General features: G+C 41.8%; 1 protein-coding gene across 1 annotated transcript in view; it reads right to left on the reverse strand.

Annotated features, from left to right (window-relative positions):
- Positions 1 to 16,315, reverse strand: part of DNAH11 (dynein axonemal heavy chain 11) — a 196,412-nt gene that overhangs the window by 13,050 nt on the left and 167,047 nt on the right. The window contains exons 69-75 of the mRNA XM_036429948.1: positions 13,392 to 13,562; positions 11,300 to 11,422; positions 9,971 to 10,164; positions 8,644 to 8,792; positions 7,767 to 7,894; positions 3,971 to 4,198; positions 495 to 686 (exon numbers count right to left, since the gene is read on the reverse strand). Of these exons, the coding sequence (XP_036285841.1) occupies positions 495 to 686; positions 3,971 to 4,198; positions 7,767 to 7,894; positions 8,644 to 8,792; positions 9,971 to 10,164; positions 11,300 to 11,422; positions 13,392 to 13,562 (1,185 nt within the window). The remainder of the gene's footprint in view (positions 1 to 494; positions 687 to 3,970; positions 4,199 to 7,766; positions 7,895 to 8,643; positions 8,793 to 9,970; positions 10,165 to 11,299; positions 11,423 to 13,391; positions 13,563 to 16,315) is intronic.

Here is a 16,315-nt window from a genome sequence, read left to right on the forward strand (position 1 = left end):
CACAACAAGGTGGCATCCTTAATACATAATAATGACATATGCAGGAAATGCACCATTATTTATCCTGGTGACGCGCTATAAACTGCTTCCATCATCAGGAATAATTGTGGTGATTATTAATGCAGTGTTATGAACTGTCAGAACTGCTGTATGTAATTACATTTGTGCAAATGCTTCATTACCTGCCTAATGAATCTGGCATCCGTGCACGTGTAAACCACTGTTTTTGTTAACATAATGAAGGACATTTTTTTCTTTTTTTCACGAAGCTGCTGATGTAGAACTGGTGTGACCTTATCTTACAAAATCCAAGCATCCATTGCCAGGAAACCTTTGATCTGGTTTATTTTCACACTCGGCAGATGATGCTTAGGGAGTGTCCGCCATTTCAATAATAGCTTCCACAGAGAAATCACGGTCCGTGTGGATAGCGCCCAAAGACTGACAGACTCAGTCCCCTCCCCGGAGGAGGTTATCTGCCCGCCGGCACTTACATTCGGGTTGGCCTCTAAGTAGTTGTAGAGGATGTCGGCACAGATGGTGAGGTCCCCGGGGCTGAAGGGGTAGCTGCGGCTCCAGCCCTGGGGGCCGAACCTCAACCTCCCGGCCACACAGGCGTGGAAATAGCACAGGGCAAAGAGGATGCTTTTGAACTCCTGCTCCTTGGAGCACACTTCGAGCGTATCCTGGGAGGAAAGGAAAACGTTCCGTTACCCATCGGTAATGGGACCTGTCGCGACCCACAAGTTGAGAACCGCTAGCAGGGTCGCCTAAGACCATAGAGGGGGTGAAAAACACACAGATATTTACATTGTGATTCATAACAACAGCAACATTACAGTTACGAAGTAGCAACGAAAATAATTTTGTGGGGGTGGGGGGGGGGGGTCACCACAACATGAGGAACGTTATTAAAGGGTCGCGGCATTAGGAAGGTTGAGAACCACCGCTGTAAAGGACTTGGAGGGGAATTTGGAACAGAAAGGACATGCGGTTTTTAGCAGGGTGTGTCCTGGGAGAGCCTCCTAGGAGACTGTTTCCCATTTGCCAGTCTGCTGATGCAAGAGGAACCCTTTTATTTTGCTTTAGCTATTCTTCTGAATGCTTCCCTAGAAAACGAGACAATTCATTTTGTATACTGCTTGACATCATCCCCCCCTGCAAAACTATCCTTGTCAAAGTTGGGTAACAGATATTATTTAAACCCAAATACTATCTGTCCCTGCTTTCACAGTGAGACAGAATATATGGGCACATGGCCAGTCATCAAAAGACTACTTCCCAGCCACCCGTAAGCCAGATGCACTACATAACCAAGATGCCAACAGAATTTGAGAAGTGACCTAACTTAGTCCTCTATTTAAAAGGAAATTGTTTGCCTTGGTGGTTGCTTTTTTCCTTCTTCTGTAAGCCAAAACCAGGGATGGTTGGACACTCACAGAAGTCAGAGTGTGGACTAGCAGAGGCACCCTTCAGCTTGGGTGTGTGGCTGACCTCATGGACAGAGCTGCCAGTTATATCTGAGAGAAATTACCCAGTTTGAAGCACTATAATTTTGTGCCGACCTCCACAAATACAATCACCAAGACCAATGGTTTCCTTCCAATGAACTAGAAATAAAATTAATTTTTGGGGTAATAGAATGGCATACAGAGGTTAAAAATATATATACTCCCTAGACTATATCTGTAAAATTTTTTTTAATGCAAAAGGAAAGCTGAGTCCTGGTATGCTACATGGATATAGTCATGCCCCAACAGCCATGAAATTAAAAGGTAACAAAAGAGCTGACTGATGGATGGTTTAGAGGTATTACTAGACCCACCTTCAGATTTAGCCGTTGTCTGAGGCAAACCGGAAAAGTCAAGGACGACTCCTTCAGCTGAAGTTGGGCAGCAGCAGGAGACAAGGCCAAATCTGTACCTTCCTGCCTTGTCCTTTAAAACGGCTATAGAACAGCCAGCCTGACACCCGGGACCACCTACAGAGATACTGTGCATCCTTGGGTGGGAGAGGATTTCAGAGCTGGTCTCCCAGGGGGGCTTCTGGTGAAAGTTGAAACCAAGACTAGATTTGTTCTCTGGTCCAGGACCAGGAGAGCTTTTTAGTTTCTTTCTGTATTACGTTCATTGGAACCCAGGGCTACCACCAACTACAGTTCTAGAACTGGCCAGGCCACATACTACAATAGGAAGCTGATGGGGTTCAAAAATATACAATCCTTAAAAATAACTTTCCTACAACTATACATCAAATAAAAGGCTACCTTGAGAAGGCAGAAATGGGAAACCATATAATTAGAATTTTGAAAGATATAAAAATATATTACTGTTAGTAAGAAATTTGTAGGGGCCCTGGCTGGTTTTGCTCAGTGGGTAGAGTGTCGGTCTTTGGACTAAAGTGCTGCTGGTTAGATTCCAACCAAGGGCACATGCCTGAGTTGCAGGCTCAATTGCCAGTAGGGGGTGTGCAGGAGGCAGTCCATCAATGATTTCTTTCATCACTGATGTTTCTATCTCTCTAGCCCTCTCCCTTCCTCTCTGAAATCAATAAAAATATGTTTTAAAAAATCTGTAGGGGACCAAATAGAAGTGTCAAACTTTTATTTAGGAGTTATGATCTAACAAGTCACCTAACTCCCTACAGGGTTGTTGACAACTTTGTGGTGACACACAGGAGCTCTGAATGACCTAACTCCAGAAATCTCACATGGGAGAAGTAATTTTTAGCCTTGTTTAAGCCGCTGCTTTTTTGTTTTGTTTTGTTTTGTTTTGTTTTGTTTTTATGCTTCTGGTAAATGGCCAACCACAATCCTAATAAAAGGGTGCTGGGAACCTCTTCACAGATAGCTAGATAGCTAAGGCACATGAGTTAATTCCCGTGAACTGCATAATCTGAATTAAAGACAAATCTTGTTTTCTAGCTTAATGACAGGTCAGCATTCATAAAAGACTCTTTACAATTTTAGGTTTTCCTTACAGTTTCCATTTGTGTGTTTATTTTTGGCCAAATATGTTTGTTGGGAAGTTCATTTAGTGCATCACTTCGATTTTGCTACCTATGACCAAATTTAGTCTTAATATTTCAGAGCACCCTTTCCACTAGATAAGAAATAATATACTCCTTGAAATTCTTAAGAATCTTTCCAATAAATGTAACCCTCAGTTAATAGAAGTGGCTTTCCAGATAGCAATGAAAAGAACTGATCAATAAACTAGAACTGGTGGTTTTTAGCTAGAGGACTTCATTCATAGGCTTGGGAAATCTATTTATCCCTATGACTATACATAACACATTTTGAAAATGTGTATTTTATCAGACTACCAAAGGGGTCCTTACCAAAAACAAACAAAACAAAAAAAAAACAACAACAAAGGCTGAAGGACAACTGAACTGAAGCATAATTGCTAAAGAAATGCTCAAAGTAAGAACAGAAGAGGAGTTAGATATATTGAAAGACAATTGTTTTAGGGAGTTAGATAAAACCTCTTTCAATATATCTAACTCCTCTTCTGTACTTACTCTGAGAATGTCACAACAGCCAGAAATTATAAATCGAGGAGCAATTAAAAAAACAAATACATGCCCACCGTAGTTCACAAAAAAAGCATACTGCAAATATGTAACTGGTCCAACAATGTTTTTTTTTAGTCCCTTCTGTTTACACAGTCTTTTGTGTTTATATATGCTACAAATGATTCAATTATTTAATTAAGTAATTAACTGTATTCTTCAAAACTATATTCGTAGATAGCTAATTATTATAATTCTTTCATAATGGTCTGGGTATTGACCCAGAAGGCATTAGAGAAAAAGTTAAGCACAGACATACACACACACACACACACACTCACACACACACATCAAGATTCACTTCATCCCTCTGTACACGTTTCATGAGCAGATGATGGTTCCACTGTCATGGGAGAAGGCCCTAACTCAGTGTCAGACCCGGCTTCTCCTTTCTTACCTGATCAAAGTTGTAGAGAGCAGCCTGTAAGTTGGCCAGCATTCCTGTGGGGGGCTCATTAGTGATCTTAATGGAATTTTCCAGGAGTCCCTGTGGGATGATGTGTTCATTTGGTGTGGGTGCAGTCTCGGCACTCATGAAAACCCTGTAATCTCTGTGGCTTCCTTGGCTGAATCGTTCAAGGAGTTTCTCCAAGGTTCCCAGCCACTTGGCTACCAAGTGGACATTCTGAAAGACAGTATGATTTGTAATTCTTGTGAAACTCAAGTCTATTAGTTAAATTATAGGATTACAATTTTTTTCCTATACACTAATGTGTTGAACACTCAGAGAATTATGATGTAAATGTTCCTTTATTATCATGTTAAAAGAAAAAAACAAAACAAAATTAAACATTAAGTGATTCAAGTCAACACATGTTGTCTTTATAAACCCAAATCTCCTTCCAACACATTTATTTGCTTCTAACACCCACCCATCACTTCTGAGATGGAGTTGCTCCATACTCTTTGTTAAAAGTCCAAACTCAATTTCTGAGACTTATCTGGGTTAGTTTAATCAAGTATAAAAACTAAAGGCCAGAAATGTGCCACATTACCCACTTCATTACTTCTGATAGAAATCTCTTCTACTCAAACTCCTGCTCATTAGAATATGGACTCAAATGGATGTGAGGGATGAAAGGCTAGCGGAAAAAGAAAGCAATCAATCTTTGTTAAGATGGTCTATGTATTCCTATCATGCTATTTTTCTTAAAACCTAGAGCTGTCAGAAATTACAAAAGAAAAAATGTTGCCCTAGCTGGTTTGGCTTAGTGGATAGAGTATTGGCCAGTGGACTGAACGGTCGTGGGTTCTATTCTAGTCAAGGGCATGTACCTTGGTTGTAGGCTCGCTCCCCTGCCCTGTCAGGCTGGGTACATGCGGTAACCAATGGATGTGTCTCTCTCGTTATGATGTTTCTCTCTAACTCTCCCCCTCTCAAGAAAATCAATGGGAAATATCCTCCAGGAAGGATTGATAGAAAAGAGAGAAGAGAAGAGAGGAGGGGAGGGGAGGGGAGGGGAGGGGAGGGGAGGGGAGGGGAGGGGAGGGGAGGGGAGAGAAGAGAAGAGAAAAAAGAAAGATGGAGGGGAGGGGAGAGGGAGAGGAGAGGGAGGGAGGGAGGGAGGAAGGGAGGGAGGAAGGGAGGGAAGGAGGGAGGAAGTGAGGGAGGGAGGGAGGGAGGGAGGAAGGAAAAAAAGAAAAAATGTCACCACCACTACCCCTCTTTGATTTTGATGTTTACGATTCACAGATTTGCTCCTCTAATATTAGAGGAGCTTGGTAGTTGGTGCTGAGAGAAAAGTATTAAAACCACACCTCACATGCTCCAGGCTCTGGAGAAATCCTTGATATAGTGATGGGAACATTACCCCCAGGGATATATTATCATTTCCAACAAAGAAAAAAATGTATGATAACAGCTACACAAATACAAAGAATGAAGGCAAATAGGGATGGGAATAGTAATGTGGGTATCTTTCTTTGAAACAATTCTGTAAAATGACCTGTGCTGGTTTAGCTGTTCACATCATTAGGCTTTTATACCCTGGGCAAACGCTGAACACTGGGAAGCGTCACAGGCTGAACTGTGCTGAAATCCTAACCCTCAGAGCCTTAAAATGTGACTGTCTTTTAGAACAGAGCCTTTAGGAGGTAAATAAGGCTAAATACAGTTATTAGAGTCGGCCGTAAGCCAATACGAGTGCTGTGATAAGAGGAGACTGGAACACACACAGAGGGGAGACCATGTGAAAACACAGGGAGATGACAACCACCTACAAACCAAGGAGAGACCTCAGCTGACACCTTGATCTTGAACTTTTAGCCTCCAAAACTAAGAAATTAAATTTCTGTTTGGTTAAGCCACCCAATCTGTGATACTCTGGCATGGCAAACCGAGCAAACTTATACAGTAGGTGAGGGCTCTCTCAAAGTTTCTTCCTCTACATGCTTGCTACTAGATTATAATGAGAGAACTTCTCACACCTAATTGAGAAGCACTCATACAAGCAAGCAGGGCCAAAAACAAAAATAAAACCTCTTTTGCAAGGGCAAAAGCAGATTTACACTTGTATGTTAATAGTGTTTATTCTTGTATTACTTATAAATTATTGTATTATCATCTCTATTACGACTGTAAACCTACCGTTGCCCACGCTGCATGTCCTAATTTTATATCTTATGGACTACAACAGTCCCTTACTTGAAAAGTTTACTTGAGACACATGTAAACATATTCTAGGCTGTGACCTGCAGAGGACACGGGCACACTTGGGGATCCAGCCTGGGACCATTCTTTAGGATGCTGGCTCTGGGGCTGGTGAGATTCTCGTGCCTACCTGTCCAAGGGCAGCAAGTTTTGAGAAACTTTTTAGCCAGTCCACACATTTTGAAAACCACCCGTTTTTTCTCAGATAAATGATATTTAAAACCCATTATGTTGCCCGGCACAGTGGCTCAGGGGTTGAGTGTCCACCTATGAACTAAGAAGTCACAGTTTGATTCCTGGTCAGGGCATATGCCTGGGGTTGCAGGCTCTATCTCCAGGAGGCAGCCGATCAATGATTCTCTCTCCCTCTCCCTTCCTCTCTGAAATCAACAACAACAACAAAAAGTTTTTTTTAAACCCATTATGTTAATTCCCAAAACATCTGGTGTGGATCTGAGATAAGATAGCTGCCAGCCTGCGCCTTTTAAATAGTTTTCTCTGGAGTGTGGGCTTTTGATAAATTGCTAGCTAGAGGAGCTATGTCTGATAATAAGTGAACATTATAGAGTTTGGTTAAGAACTTATTAATATGTGCATGCATATATATCATATCCCCACACTGATATAATTTACTGTAAATAACAAACAACGTAATAAATTTCCATTTAGTTGATCTCTTTCTTCAAAGTCTGGCTTCTCTTTTAACTGTAAATTAAAGAGATACTAGAATCCTCCAGAAACTGAGATAGCCAAGCCTTGATAGTCTCCTAATTATTCTATGGAGAGAATGTTACACAACTAGTTAGGGGCAGAGTTGTATGAGAAAATTTATAAACTTTAAAGCAAATGAGAGAAATTATGACAGGGCTGTTGGCAATCTATATAAGCCTGTGTGTCCTCAAGCTCTGTTGGAGTGTCCCAGTTATCTGAGTCAGGAGAATACTAGGGCTCCCTCTAGTGTATGTGTCTGTCTGTATGTCTATCTGGCTAGATATAAAGTTTTTTAATCCTTTAACCCTCACCTGAGGATATTTTTTCCCATTAATCTTTAGAGAGAGAGTAGAAGGGAGAGAGGAGAGGGAGAGAGAGAGGGGGAGGGAGGGAGGGAGGGAAAGAGAGAGTGAGCGAGAGAGAAACATTGATGTGTCTAGACACATTGACTGGTTGCCTCCCATACATGCCCCAAACAGGACTAGGGGTCAAACCTGCAACAGAAGTATGTTTACTTGACTGGGAATTGAACTCTCAACCCTTCAGTCTGAGGGCTGACACTCTTAACCACAGAGCCAAACCAGCCAGGGCCTCCTCCTGATATTTTTCATTTTAAGGCACAATGCCTAGAAAACCCCTCAAATGATGATAGCTGTCTCTGTCAGCAGAGCCCCTAGGCACCTTTGGAGGGGTCGCTAATGCTGAGGAGATCCACTGGACTCCCCCTCCCTCCCCCCACACACCACCATTAATTTGAGGAAGGATCGTTCCCAGTGGCTGAGCAGCTCAATGGGCTCAGATCCGGTGTTTTCCATGAGAATGGGGCACTCACTTGGAGGATGACCCAGTGTCCTGCTTGGGAGGCCTTCTCCAGCGCCCCTTCTGCCACTGCCTCCTGGCCTTGCCCTAGAGACACGTTGTGGAGTTTTCCTGAGTCGATGGTAAACCCGAGTCTTTTGCCTGTGGGGAGGACACAGCACGTGGGAGGAAAGGAGTCAGGAGGCGAGCAGAGCCTGGGCTGTTGTGCTCCAACGTCCATGCGAGGTCACCACTGCTACCTTCCAGGTCACTTTCCCGCAGGATCCACACTCAACCTCTGAACTGTCTGTCAACAGGCAGCCTCTGGCGCTCTCCACAGCTGCCTCCGACGTTTTGATAGATGGCTAGCATTGTTACTGAGCTGCATAAACTCTAGCAGGAGTAGCAAAGCAAGTCCCTCATAAAAAGGAGCAACATGTGGCAGACATCACACCGTGCTGAGAAGGGCAGGCTCACAGGGTAAATGCAGGGGCCCTCAGGACCTTGTGAGGCCCCGCTGGAACTGCGCACAGCCAGGTCTCGGCTCTATTAACCTGGTATTCTCGGCGCCGGCCACAGGGAATAGTAATCCGGAGCATAAAGCCACAGCGCCTCGCACAAACGAACAGACCTGCTCTAATGACCATTATTTAGTCGTAGGGGGCACCCGAGTACACGCGCACGGAGAAAATTGCCCGCTGGCCCTCGCATAGTCACAAGGTGGGAAAGAGTATGAAAGAAACGTGCATTAGGCTAACCAGAGGAATGCGCCATTTGAACATTTCTTCAGACTCTACAGTGTTATTAGTCTCACATTTTCCACACACTCTATCTCCAGCAAATGGGGAGAAAAATAAAAGAAAAAACGAAAATAGCTGTCAACTGAAAGGAAGGGCCGCCTGGCCACTCACCGAGGACCTCGAGGTCTTTGAGGGCATCGACCCCCGGAGACAGGATGAAGAACACGGGGGTGGCTGGGCTGCTTCCCTCCAGGGCTTTCACTAAGTCCAGTCTGGTCCTCTCCACGTACTTGGCACCCAGCTTTTCCTCCACGAAATTCCTATAAAACAACAACAACAACAAAACCCAATTGCTTCTGACCTAGAGGTACTTCTGACCTTGAGTTACTTTGGATGAGCTTAAACCTCAGGCACAGGAAGAAAGCAAACCATGTTCTCCACGTGGGGTGTTGTGCTAGAATGACAGTATGGGTCCAACTGGGCTCATGCAGAATTGCCAGGGGGATCCCTCTCTGCTTTTGAAGACCTGAAAGCCAGGAGCCTATATTCTATTTTGGGGGGGCCACTGAGACCACCCTCAGTACCATCACCTGCTCGTCCATAGCTTTGTATCTTCCCCCTGAGTGCCCTGCCAGACCCCCCCCCCCCCCCATTACTTATTAACAGCTCATTAGGTTTGCCATGGTGCAATTTTCCAGCCTGCTGGGCTTCTCATGAATATACAAATGCTTTTTGGGGTGTTGCTCACACAGGGAAGCTCCATTAAGCAGGGATTGTTTTCCAGCAACACCCGATTTAGCAGAAAGCAAGTAGCACTGAGCAGAATTCACGTGCAGAGTAGGGTCCGGCAGAGGAAGCTGCAAAGGGAGAGTGGGCTGAACTAGACAACGCCGAGGAGAAAACAGAGGCAGGGGAATTCCAGAAAAGAAAGAGGAGCAGGGAAGGCAGTGGTGAACTCTGGTTGGCGAATTCCAACGAGAACACAAACCGTGTGTGAATAAAGCAGATTACCATTTGGAAGCCAAAAAAACAGCAGAGAAAAAGGACCCTTGAGCCAAGATGCAGACAGGGCTTTCTGCTTTTAAATCGTGCTGGCTTCGAAGTGCTGGGACTCTGGGTGTCTCTAGGAAAGGAATTCGTTTTCATTTGACACGTAAAATCTCTGGAGCCAAAATGCCACCACAGAATAAAGACAATGGAGATGAACACCTGGCTAATGCCTTTCCCTGGCCTCTGCACTCTGCTGACATGGCCTCTCCCCCCAAACATTTCCATTCTCTTCCCCCTCCCCTGCCGATTTCAGAATCAAGCTTTTCAGGAAGGATGTTCCGAATCCTGCTGTTAAATTTTTAACAACAGGAGTGAATACAATATCAACATTTCAGCAGAATCTCTTCTTATTGGTATGGACCATTAATGCCTCCAGCAGGTTCTCCCAGCCCCTGGAGACACTTTCCTCCCGGTTAGCCTGCCTTTCCAAAGATGCTGGCTGCCCCACCTGAGCGCGTAGGTCATCCTGTCAGGGCGCATGGCTCTCAAAATGATCAGCTTCTGTATCAGACTTTTCTTCTTCCACTCTTGCGGTAGCTTCTCTTTTTCTGGACACTCGGATTCTACCCACTTCCTCCACTGCTTGGCAGATCCTTCCACATCTCTGTCGATGCCTCGGAATCCTTCCATCAGGGCTACTGCCTGTGATACAACAGGGGAACAGACAGGAACCGTTTACCTCAAGCCTTTGAGATAAAGACTTGTGCCTGCATCCAATCCTATATAAACATGTTGTGCCGGACAGTCTGTATTTGTTCTCCGGATTTACTCTGCACCCTTTTCTGCGTGATGTCTAAGAGTCTCTTGGACAATGCTCCCTGGTTCTCTGGCCTGGTTGGATTTTCCCGATAGGAGGCACTGGCAAAGGACTGGAGGGCTGGGGAAGAGAGAGGTCGGTGTGTTTCTTACCAGCTCTGCCTCTGAAGTGACCCAGTTGGGCATTTCCTCTACCCAACGCCATAGCTCCTGCAGGCTAGCTCTCTCCCATCTCTTTATTTCTCAGTCATTTTAGGAACTGCTCCTTTTCCTTCCCTCTGCCATCTCCATTCCTGGTTGATTCCCTATTTCTTCTTCCCTTACTATGAAAATATACCCTATCCTTTGTTAAGCTTTTTTAAATCTCCCCTTTGAATGTGCCATCTGTTTTCTGCTGAGGCCTTGACCAATACACAATTGAATTTATACTTCTAAAGTATAATTCTAAACAAATTGGAATTTGACATTTTTTTCTTAAAAAACTAAAGATCTAAATACACCATAAAAATAAGTCTTTAAGGCATAGAAATGGTTCCTTTTCTTAGGGGGGGGGGGGGGGGAGAAGAGTGGAGTCAAGCTTAGCATATGATGAGCATCTTAAAGAAATTCCAGAGTCTGAGAATAAGCACCTAATTATAAAATAAAGTAGTGCCAGGCAAATTAAAAATTATTCATTTATATTTCTTGACTATTTTCAAAGGTCATAAAGGCTATACATATTCATTAACAGGAGTTAAATTGGTCAAACATTTTTTTTACTTTTAATAAGAAATCAGTCTCTTTAGTTGTACCCCTGAAACAAATATAATATTGTGTACCAACAATAAATGAAAAATAAAATTTTAAAAAGCAAAAAAAAACAACAAAACACAGCACACAACACTCAATTTAGTAATATAACGATCAATCACATTGTATGGCATATTTCTACAACTGAAGTGGTCTGTGTCACTTGGATTTTTAAAACTGCATTTCCACATTTGAGAGAACTGGGGTTTGAAAACCCATGTTCCTAACATACCTTAATGGCACTCCATGACTGAGTAGTTAGAAAGTCGACAGGACTCAGGTAAGTGTGTTCAACAGTGAATCGAAGCAGGAAATCCAATTCATCAGGGTCTATCTCTTCCTTTCTCAACAAAATCTTGAGAATACACAAAATTGAAGAGAGTCATTTGGTTTACGTATCAAAATCATGACATCTGAAGCAGTTACTGCTTAATAGATATAATTAAGTAGCAGAATTAAGTCTGCCAAAACCTAACAGCAAAAAATTATGAAGGATGGTTTATTCTAGTTTTATGCCTCTAAGTAACCTATTTGAAGTATGCTTTCACAGTTAAGTCTTCTGCTATTAGATCAAACATTTTAAAATTTATTTTACAAATTGAGAAAGCCTGAGATGACAATGGACCGAATTACTAAACAAAAGGTAAAGCTATTGGGTCGGCAACTAAGTAATTGCGGGTTTCACACATATGGCTTCAGTTGAATTTTTAGGTTTGCAGACGTAGTACAAATGTAAAACACATTTTGTTATTTGATAGTTGGCTATTCAGCTGTTAATCAGTAAAAAAAGTTTTTTGATCTGTTTTGTAGTTTTCGTTTGGCGTTCGTTGAAAAATGGAAAATCAAAAGGAACATTTTCGTCATATTTTGCTTTTTTATTTCCGCAAAGGGAAAAACGCATCGCAAGCTCATAAAAAGTTCTGTGCTGTTTATGGTGACGAAGCCTTAAAAGAACGGCAGTGTCAAAATTGGTTTGCCAAATTTCGTTCTGGTGATTTTTCACTCAAAGATGAAAAACGCTCTGGTCGTCCAGTTGAAGTTGATGACGCCCTAATCAAAGCAATAATCAATTCGGACTGTCACAGTACAACACGTGAGATTGCAGAGAAGCTTCATGTATCACATACATGCATTGAAAATCACTTAAAACAACTTGGCTATGTTCAAAAACTCGATACATGGGTTCCTCACGAACTGACAGAATCACAGTTAACGCAACGCATTAGCAGCTGCGATTTGCTAAAGAAACGTAATGAAAATGATCCATTTTTAAAACGACTGATAACTGGCGATGAAAAATGGGTTGTTTACAACAATATCAAGCGGAAAAGATCGTGGAGCAGGCCAGGTGAACCAACTCAAACAACATCAAAAGCTGATATTCATCAAAAGAAGGTTTTGTTATCAGTTTGGTGGGATTACAAAGGAATTGTCTACTTTGAACTCTTACCACCCAACCGAACGATCAATTCTGATGTCTACATTGAACAACTAATGAAATTAAACAATGCAGTTGAAGAAAAGCGGCCCGAATTGACAAATCAAAAAGGTGTTGTATTCCATCATGACAATGCAAGGCCACACACATCTTTGGTCACTCGGCAAAAATTAATGGAGCTTGGTTGGGATGTTTTGCCACATCCACCATATAGTCCTGACCTTGCACCATCTGATTACTTTTTGTTTCGATCTTTACAAAACTCCTTGAATGGTAAAAATTTCAATAATGATGATGATGTCAAATCGTACCTGATTCAGTTTTTTGCTAATAAAAACCAGAAGTTTTTTGAACGTGGGATTATGATGCTGCCTGAAAGATGGCAAAAGGTCATTGATCAAAATGGGCAATACATTACAGAATAAAGTTATTTAGTTCCATGAAAAAATTCTTTGTCTTTAAAAAATCCGCAATTACTTAGTTGCCGACCTAATATTACTATACGTTAGTACTGGTGAGGGAATTTCATCCAAGACACTACAAGAATCACACCAGGAACTGGAACAAACTTTGGACATTCTGATTACAGAATTGACAACAAGTCCATAGGACATTTTTTGGGGGGATGGGGGGGTGGGGGGGGGCTCAGCTGAAAATATTCCTAATTTCCCCATAAAAACATTACAAAGGTGAAAAGATCAAATACTCGAATTTTAGACTGTTTCTGCATTCTAGGTATTTTCACAATACATGATGGGTGGCACCGTGCAAGACAACATTTTATTTTAATTGAAAAGTTAATCCAAAACACGGGTGTCCATGCTTCCCTTCAGAAACAAAGTACATCCTACACAGAGACGGGCGCCTCGGGTTCTGATCTGCTCACCTGGAAGGCCATCTGGGACAGGAAGGTGAGCTTGTCCTTCTCAAACAGCGCCTGGCTGGTGTGGAGGAAGACGGCGTGGGTGATGCTCTCCATGAGGACCGAGATGCGCCCCTGCGTGTCCTCCACCCTCTCGGCCTGCTCCATGGCTCGGTGGAACAGCACGCTGAAAGCCTGCGGAGTTTACAGTGACTGTTCAAGGGCGATACCTGGTGCCTGGATGTCTAGCTGGCCCCCCGACACACAGGGCCACATACAGTTTAAAGCAGTGGTTCTCAACCTTTCTAATGCTGTGACCCTTTAATACAGCTCCTCCTGTTGTGGTGACCCCCAACCATGAAATTATTTTCGTTGCTACTTCATAACTAATTTTGCTACTGTGAATGAATTGCAATGTAAAGGGCTCTACAGCAGCGACCCATAGGTTGAGATCCGCTAGCAGGGTCGCCTGAGACCATTGGAAAACATAGATATTTACATTACAATTCATTAACAGCAGCAAAATTATAGTGATGAAGTAGCAATGAAAATAATTTTATGGTTGGGGGTCACCACAACATGAGGAACTGTATTAAAGGGTTGAAGCATTAGAAAGGTTGAGAACCACTGGTTTAAAGGTATCTTTGGGGAGAGACAACAGGACAGGGTTTTTATGAAAACTATATGATAATTTGCTGTCATTACTATTATTAGCATCATTCCATAAAACCTACCTCGATCTCCTCCCTACACAACTACACTGCACCATCCTCTTTGCATGTTTTTTTGTCTCCATATTTGTTGTCCTTTTAAAAATTTAGTTATTTTAAGTCCTTTGCATTCCTGCACAAATTTTTAGAATCAGCTTACCAATTTCTCAAAAAAAAAAAAAAGTTTTCTGGGATTTTGATTGAAACTGAATTGAATTTATACATCATTTTGAAGAGACATGACATCTTAATAATAATGAGTGTTCTAAACCAAAATCATGATCTCTCTCTCTCCATTTACCTAGGCCTACTGAAATTTTCTCAAGGATGTTTAGTTGCTTTCAGTATGCAGATCTTGTATTTGTTTTGTTAAAATTATCTCTAAAAGTTTCATAGTTTTGAAAGCTATTAGACATAGTATTGGGTTATTATTTCCCTTGTCCCTCATATATAGAAATACAACAGATTGTTCTATATTGATTTTATACCCTATAATCTTGCTAAAAACTCAATTCTTAGTCCTAAGAGTGTTTTTGTAGATTTCTTCTGATTCTCTACATACATAATCATGTCACCTGTGGGGGAAAAAAAGACAGTTTTCTTCTTTTTAAAAAATCTCTGTGCCTTTTAATGTGTTATTGCATTAGCTATAACCTCTAGTGCAGTGAACAGAAGTGTTTTAGAGGAGATATCCTTGTCTTGTTCTGATCTTAGGGGAAAGCATTCTATTTTTCAACACTGAGTTACACTGATATTAGCTGTAGATCTTCGTAGATGCCCTCTGTCACACTGAGAAGTTACCATCTACTCCTATAATAGTTTGTTCAGAGTTGTGTGAGTTTTTTTTTTTTTTTTTTTTTTTTCAACTAGGTGTTGAAATTTGTCAAGTTCTTTGTTTGCATTCACTGAAATGGTCATATGGGTTTTCTCTTTTTTTCCAGTAATAGGAAGCATTACATTGTGTGATCTTTTCATATTTAACCAACTTACATTCCTGGTACAAATTCCACTTGGGCATAATATACCATGTTTATATATATATATATATATATATATATATATATATATATATATATATATATATATATATATATATTGTATATATGGCTGGATTCAATTTGCCGCTCTCTCCTTGAGTAGTTTTGCAACAATGTTCATGAAGGGGGAAGCTCTGTCGTTTTCTTTTCTCATAATGTTTTAGCTTAGTTCTGGTATCTGGGTATACTGGGCTGACACTACTGATTTCCTTTTATTGTTCTCCTTGTTCTCTGTGACTGTCCATAACCTAATCCCACTGCTTTCAGTCCCATACTACTAGACCCTACTAGTTATTCTTGATTCTTTTCCTTTTCTTTTTTGCCCATATCCAATCCATCTCCAAGGATTGATTATTCCAGCTTCAAATCATATCACTTCTGAGTCTTTTGTCATATCAGCCTTCTACTTAAAGCCTTTCACTGGCTTATCTTGGCACACAGACTAGAATCTAAAATCCCCATCAGGGCCAGGGGCCTCTGATGATCTAGACCTTCTCACCTCTCTCGACTCCGTTTTGTCAACTTCTCCCTCACTCATTACCCTCCACCCACATAGATTCATTCACTACCTGGATCCCAAACTCTCTCCTGTCTTACACATCATTATTTCCTCCACTCTTCACGTGGCTAAATCCTATTTACCCTCCAGGAATCAGTTCTAATGTCACCTCCTTCGAGAGGCCTTCTCTGAGTCTCCAATGGAACAGTTCCACCATGCCCACTATTGCCTCTCATGGTACTTATCACTTTTACACACACACACACACACACACACACACACACACACACACACACACACTGACACCCATATATCTTCATTCATACCTGCCAGTGCTTTTTTAAAAAAAAAACCAAAAAACACCCTGCATATTCAGTGACCACCCCAGCATCTGGCATGATGATTGATTTCAATAACTATTTGTTTAAAAATTGACTGAAGAATGAATACTGCCCAGAGGCAGAACCGGGCAAAGCAGAGCATAGGCTTTGGAATCACAGATTCAAATTCTGTCTCGTTAAGTACGAACTGTGCAATTTGGGCAATTTATTCAGAATCTGAAAATGTTCATTTTCTTCTTTTAATAGGGGTAAAACGGTATACTATATTGAGATGTTTCAGGCACAAGAACGAACTCAAGTATGGAAGTGCCTTGCATGTAGTGTTGGCTTAAAATATAGTTGTTCTTGTTTTTTCTCCCTC

This window comes from Pipistrellus kuhlii, unplaced genomic scaffold (genome assembly GCF_014108245.1).
Source record: "Pipistrellus kuhlii isolate mPipKuh1 unplaced genomic scaffold, mPipKuh1.p scaffold_m20_p_10, whole genome shotgun sequence".
Classification (NCBI taxonomy): domain Eukaryota; kingdom Metazoa; phylum Chordata; class Mammalia; order Chiroptera; family Vespertilionidae; genus Pipistrellus; species Pipistrellus kuhlii.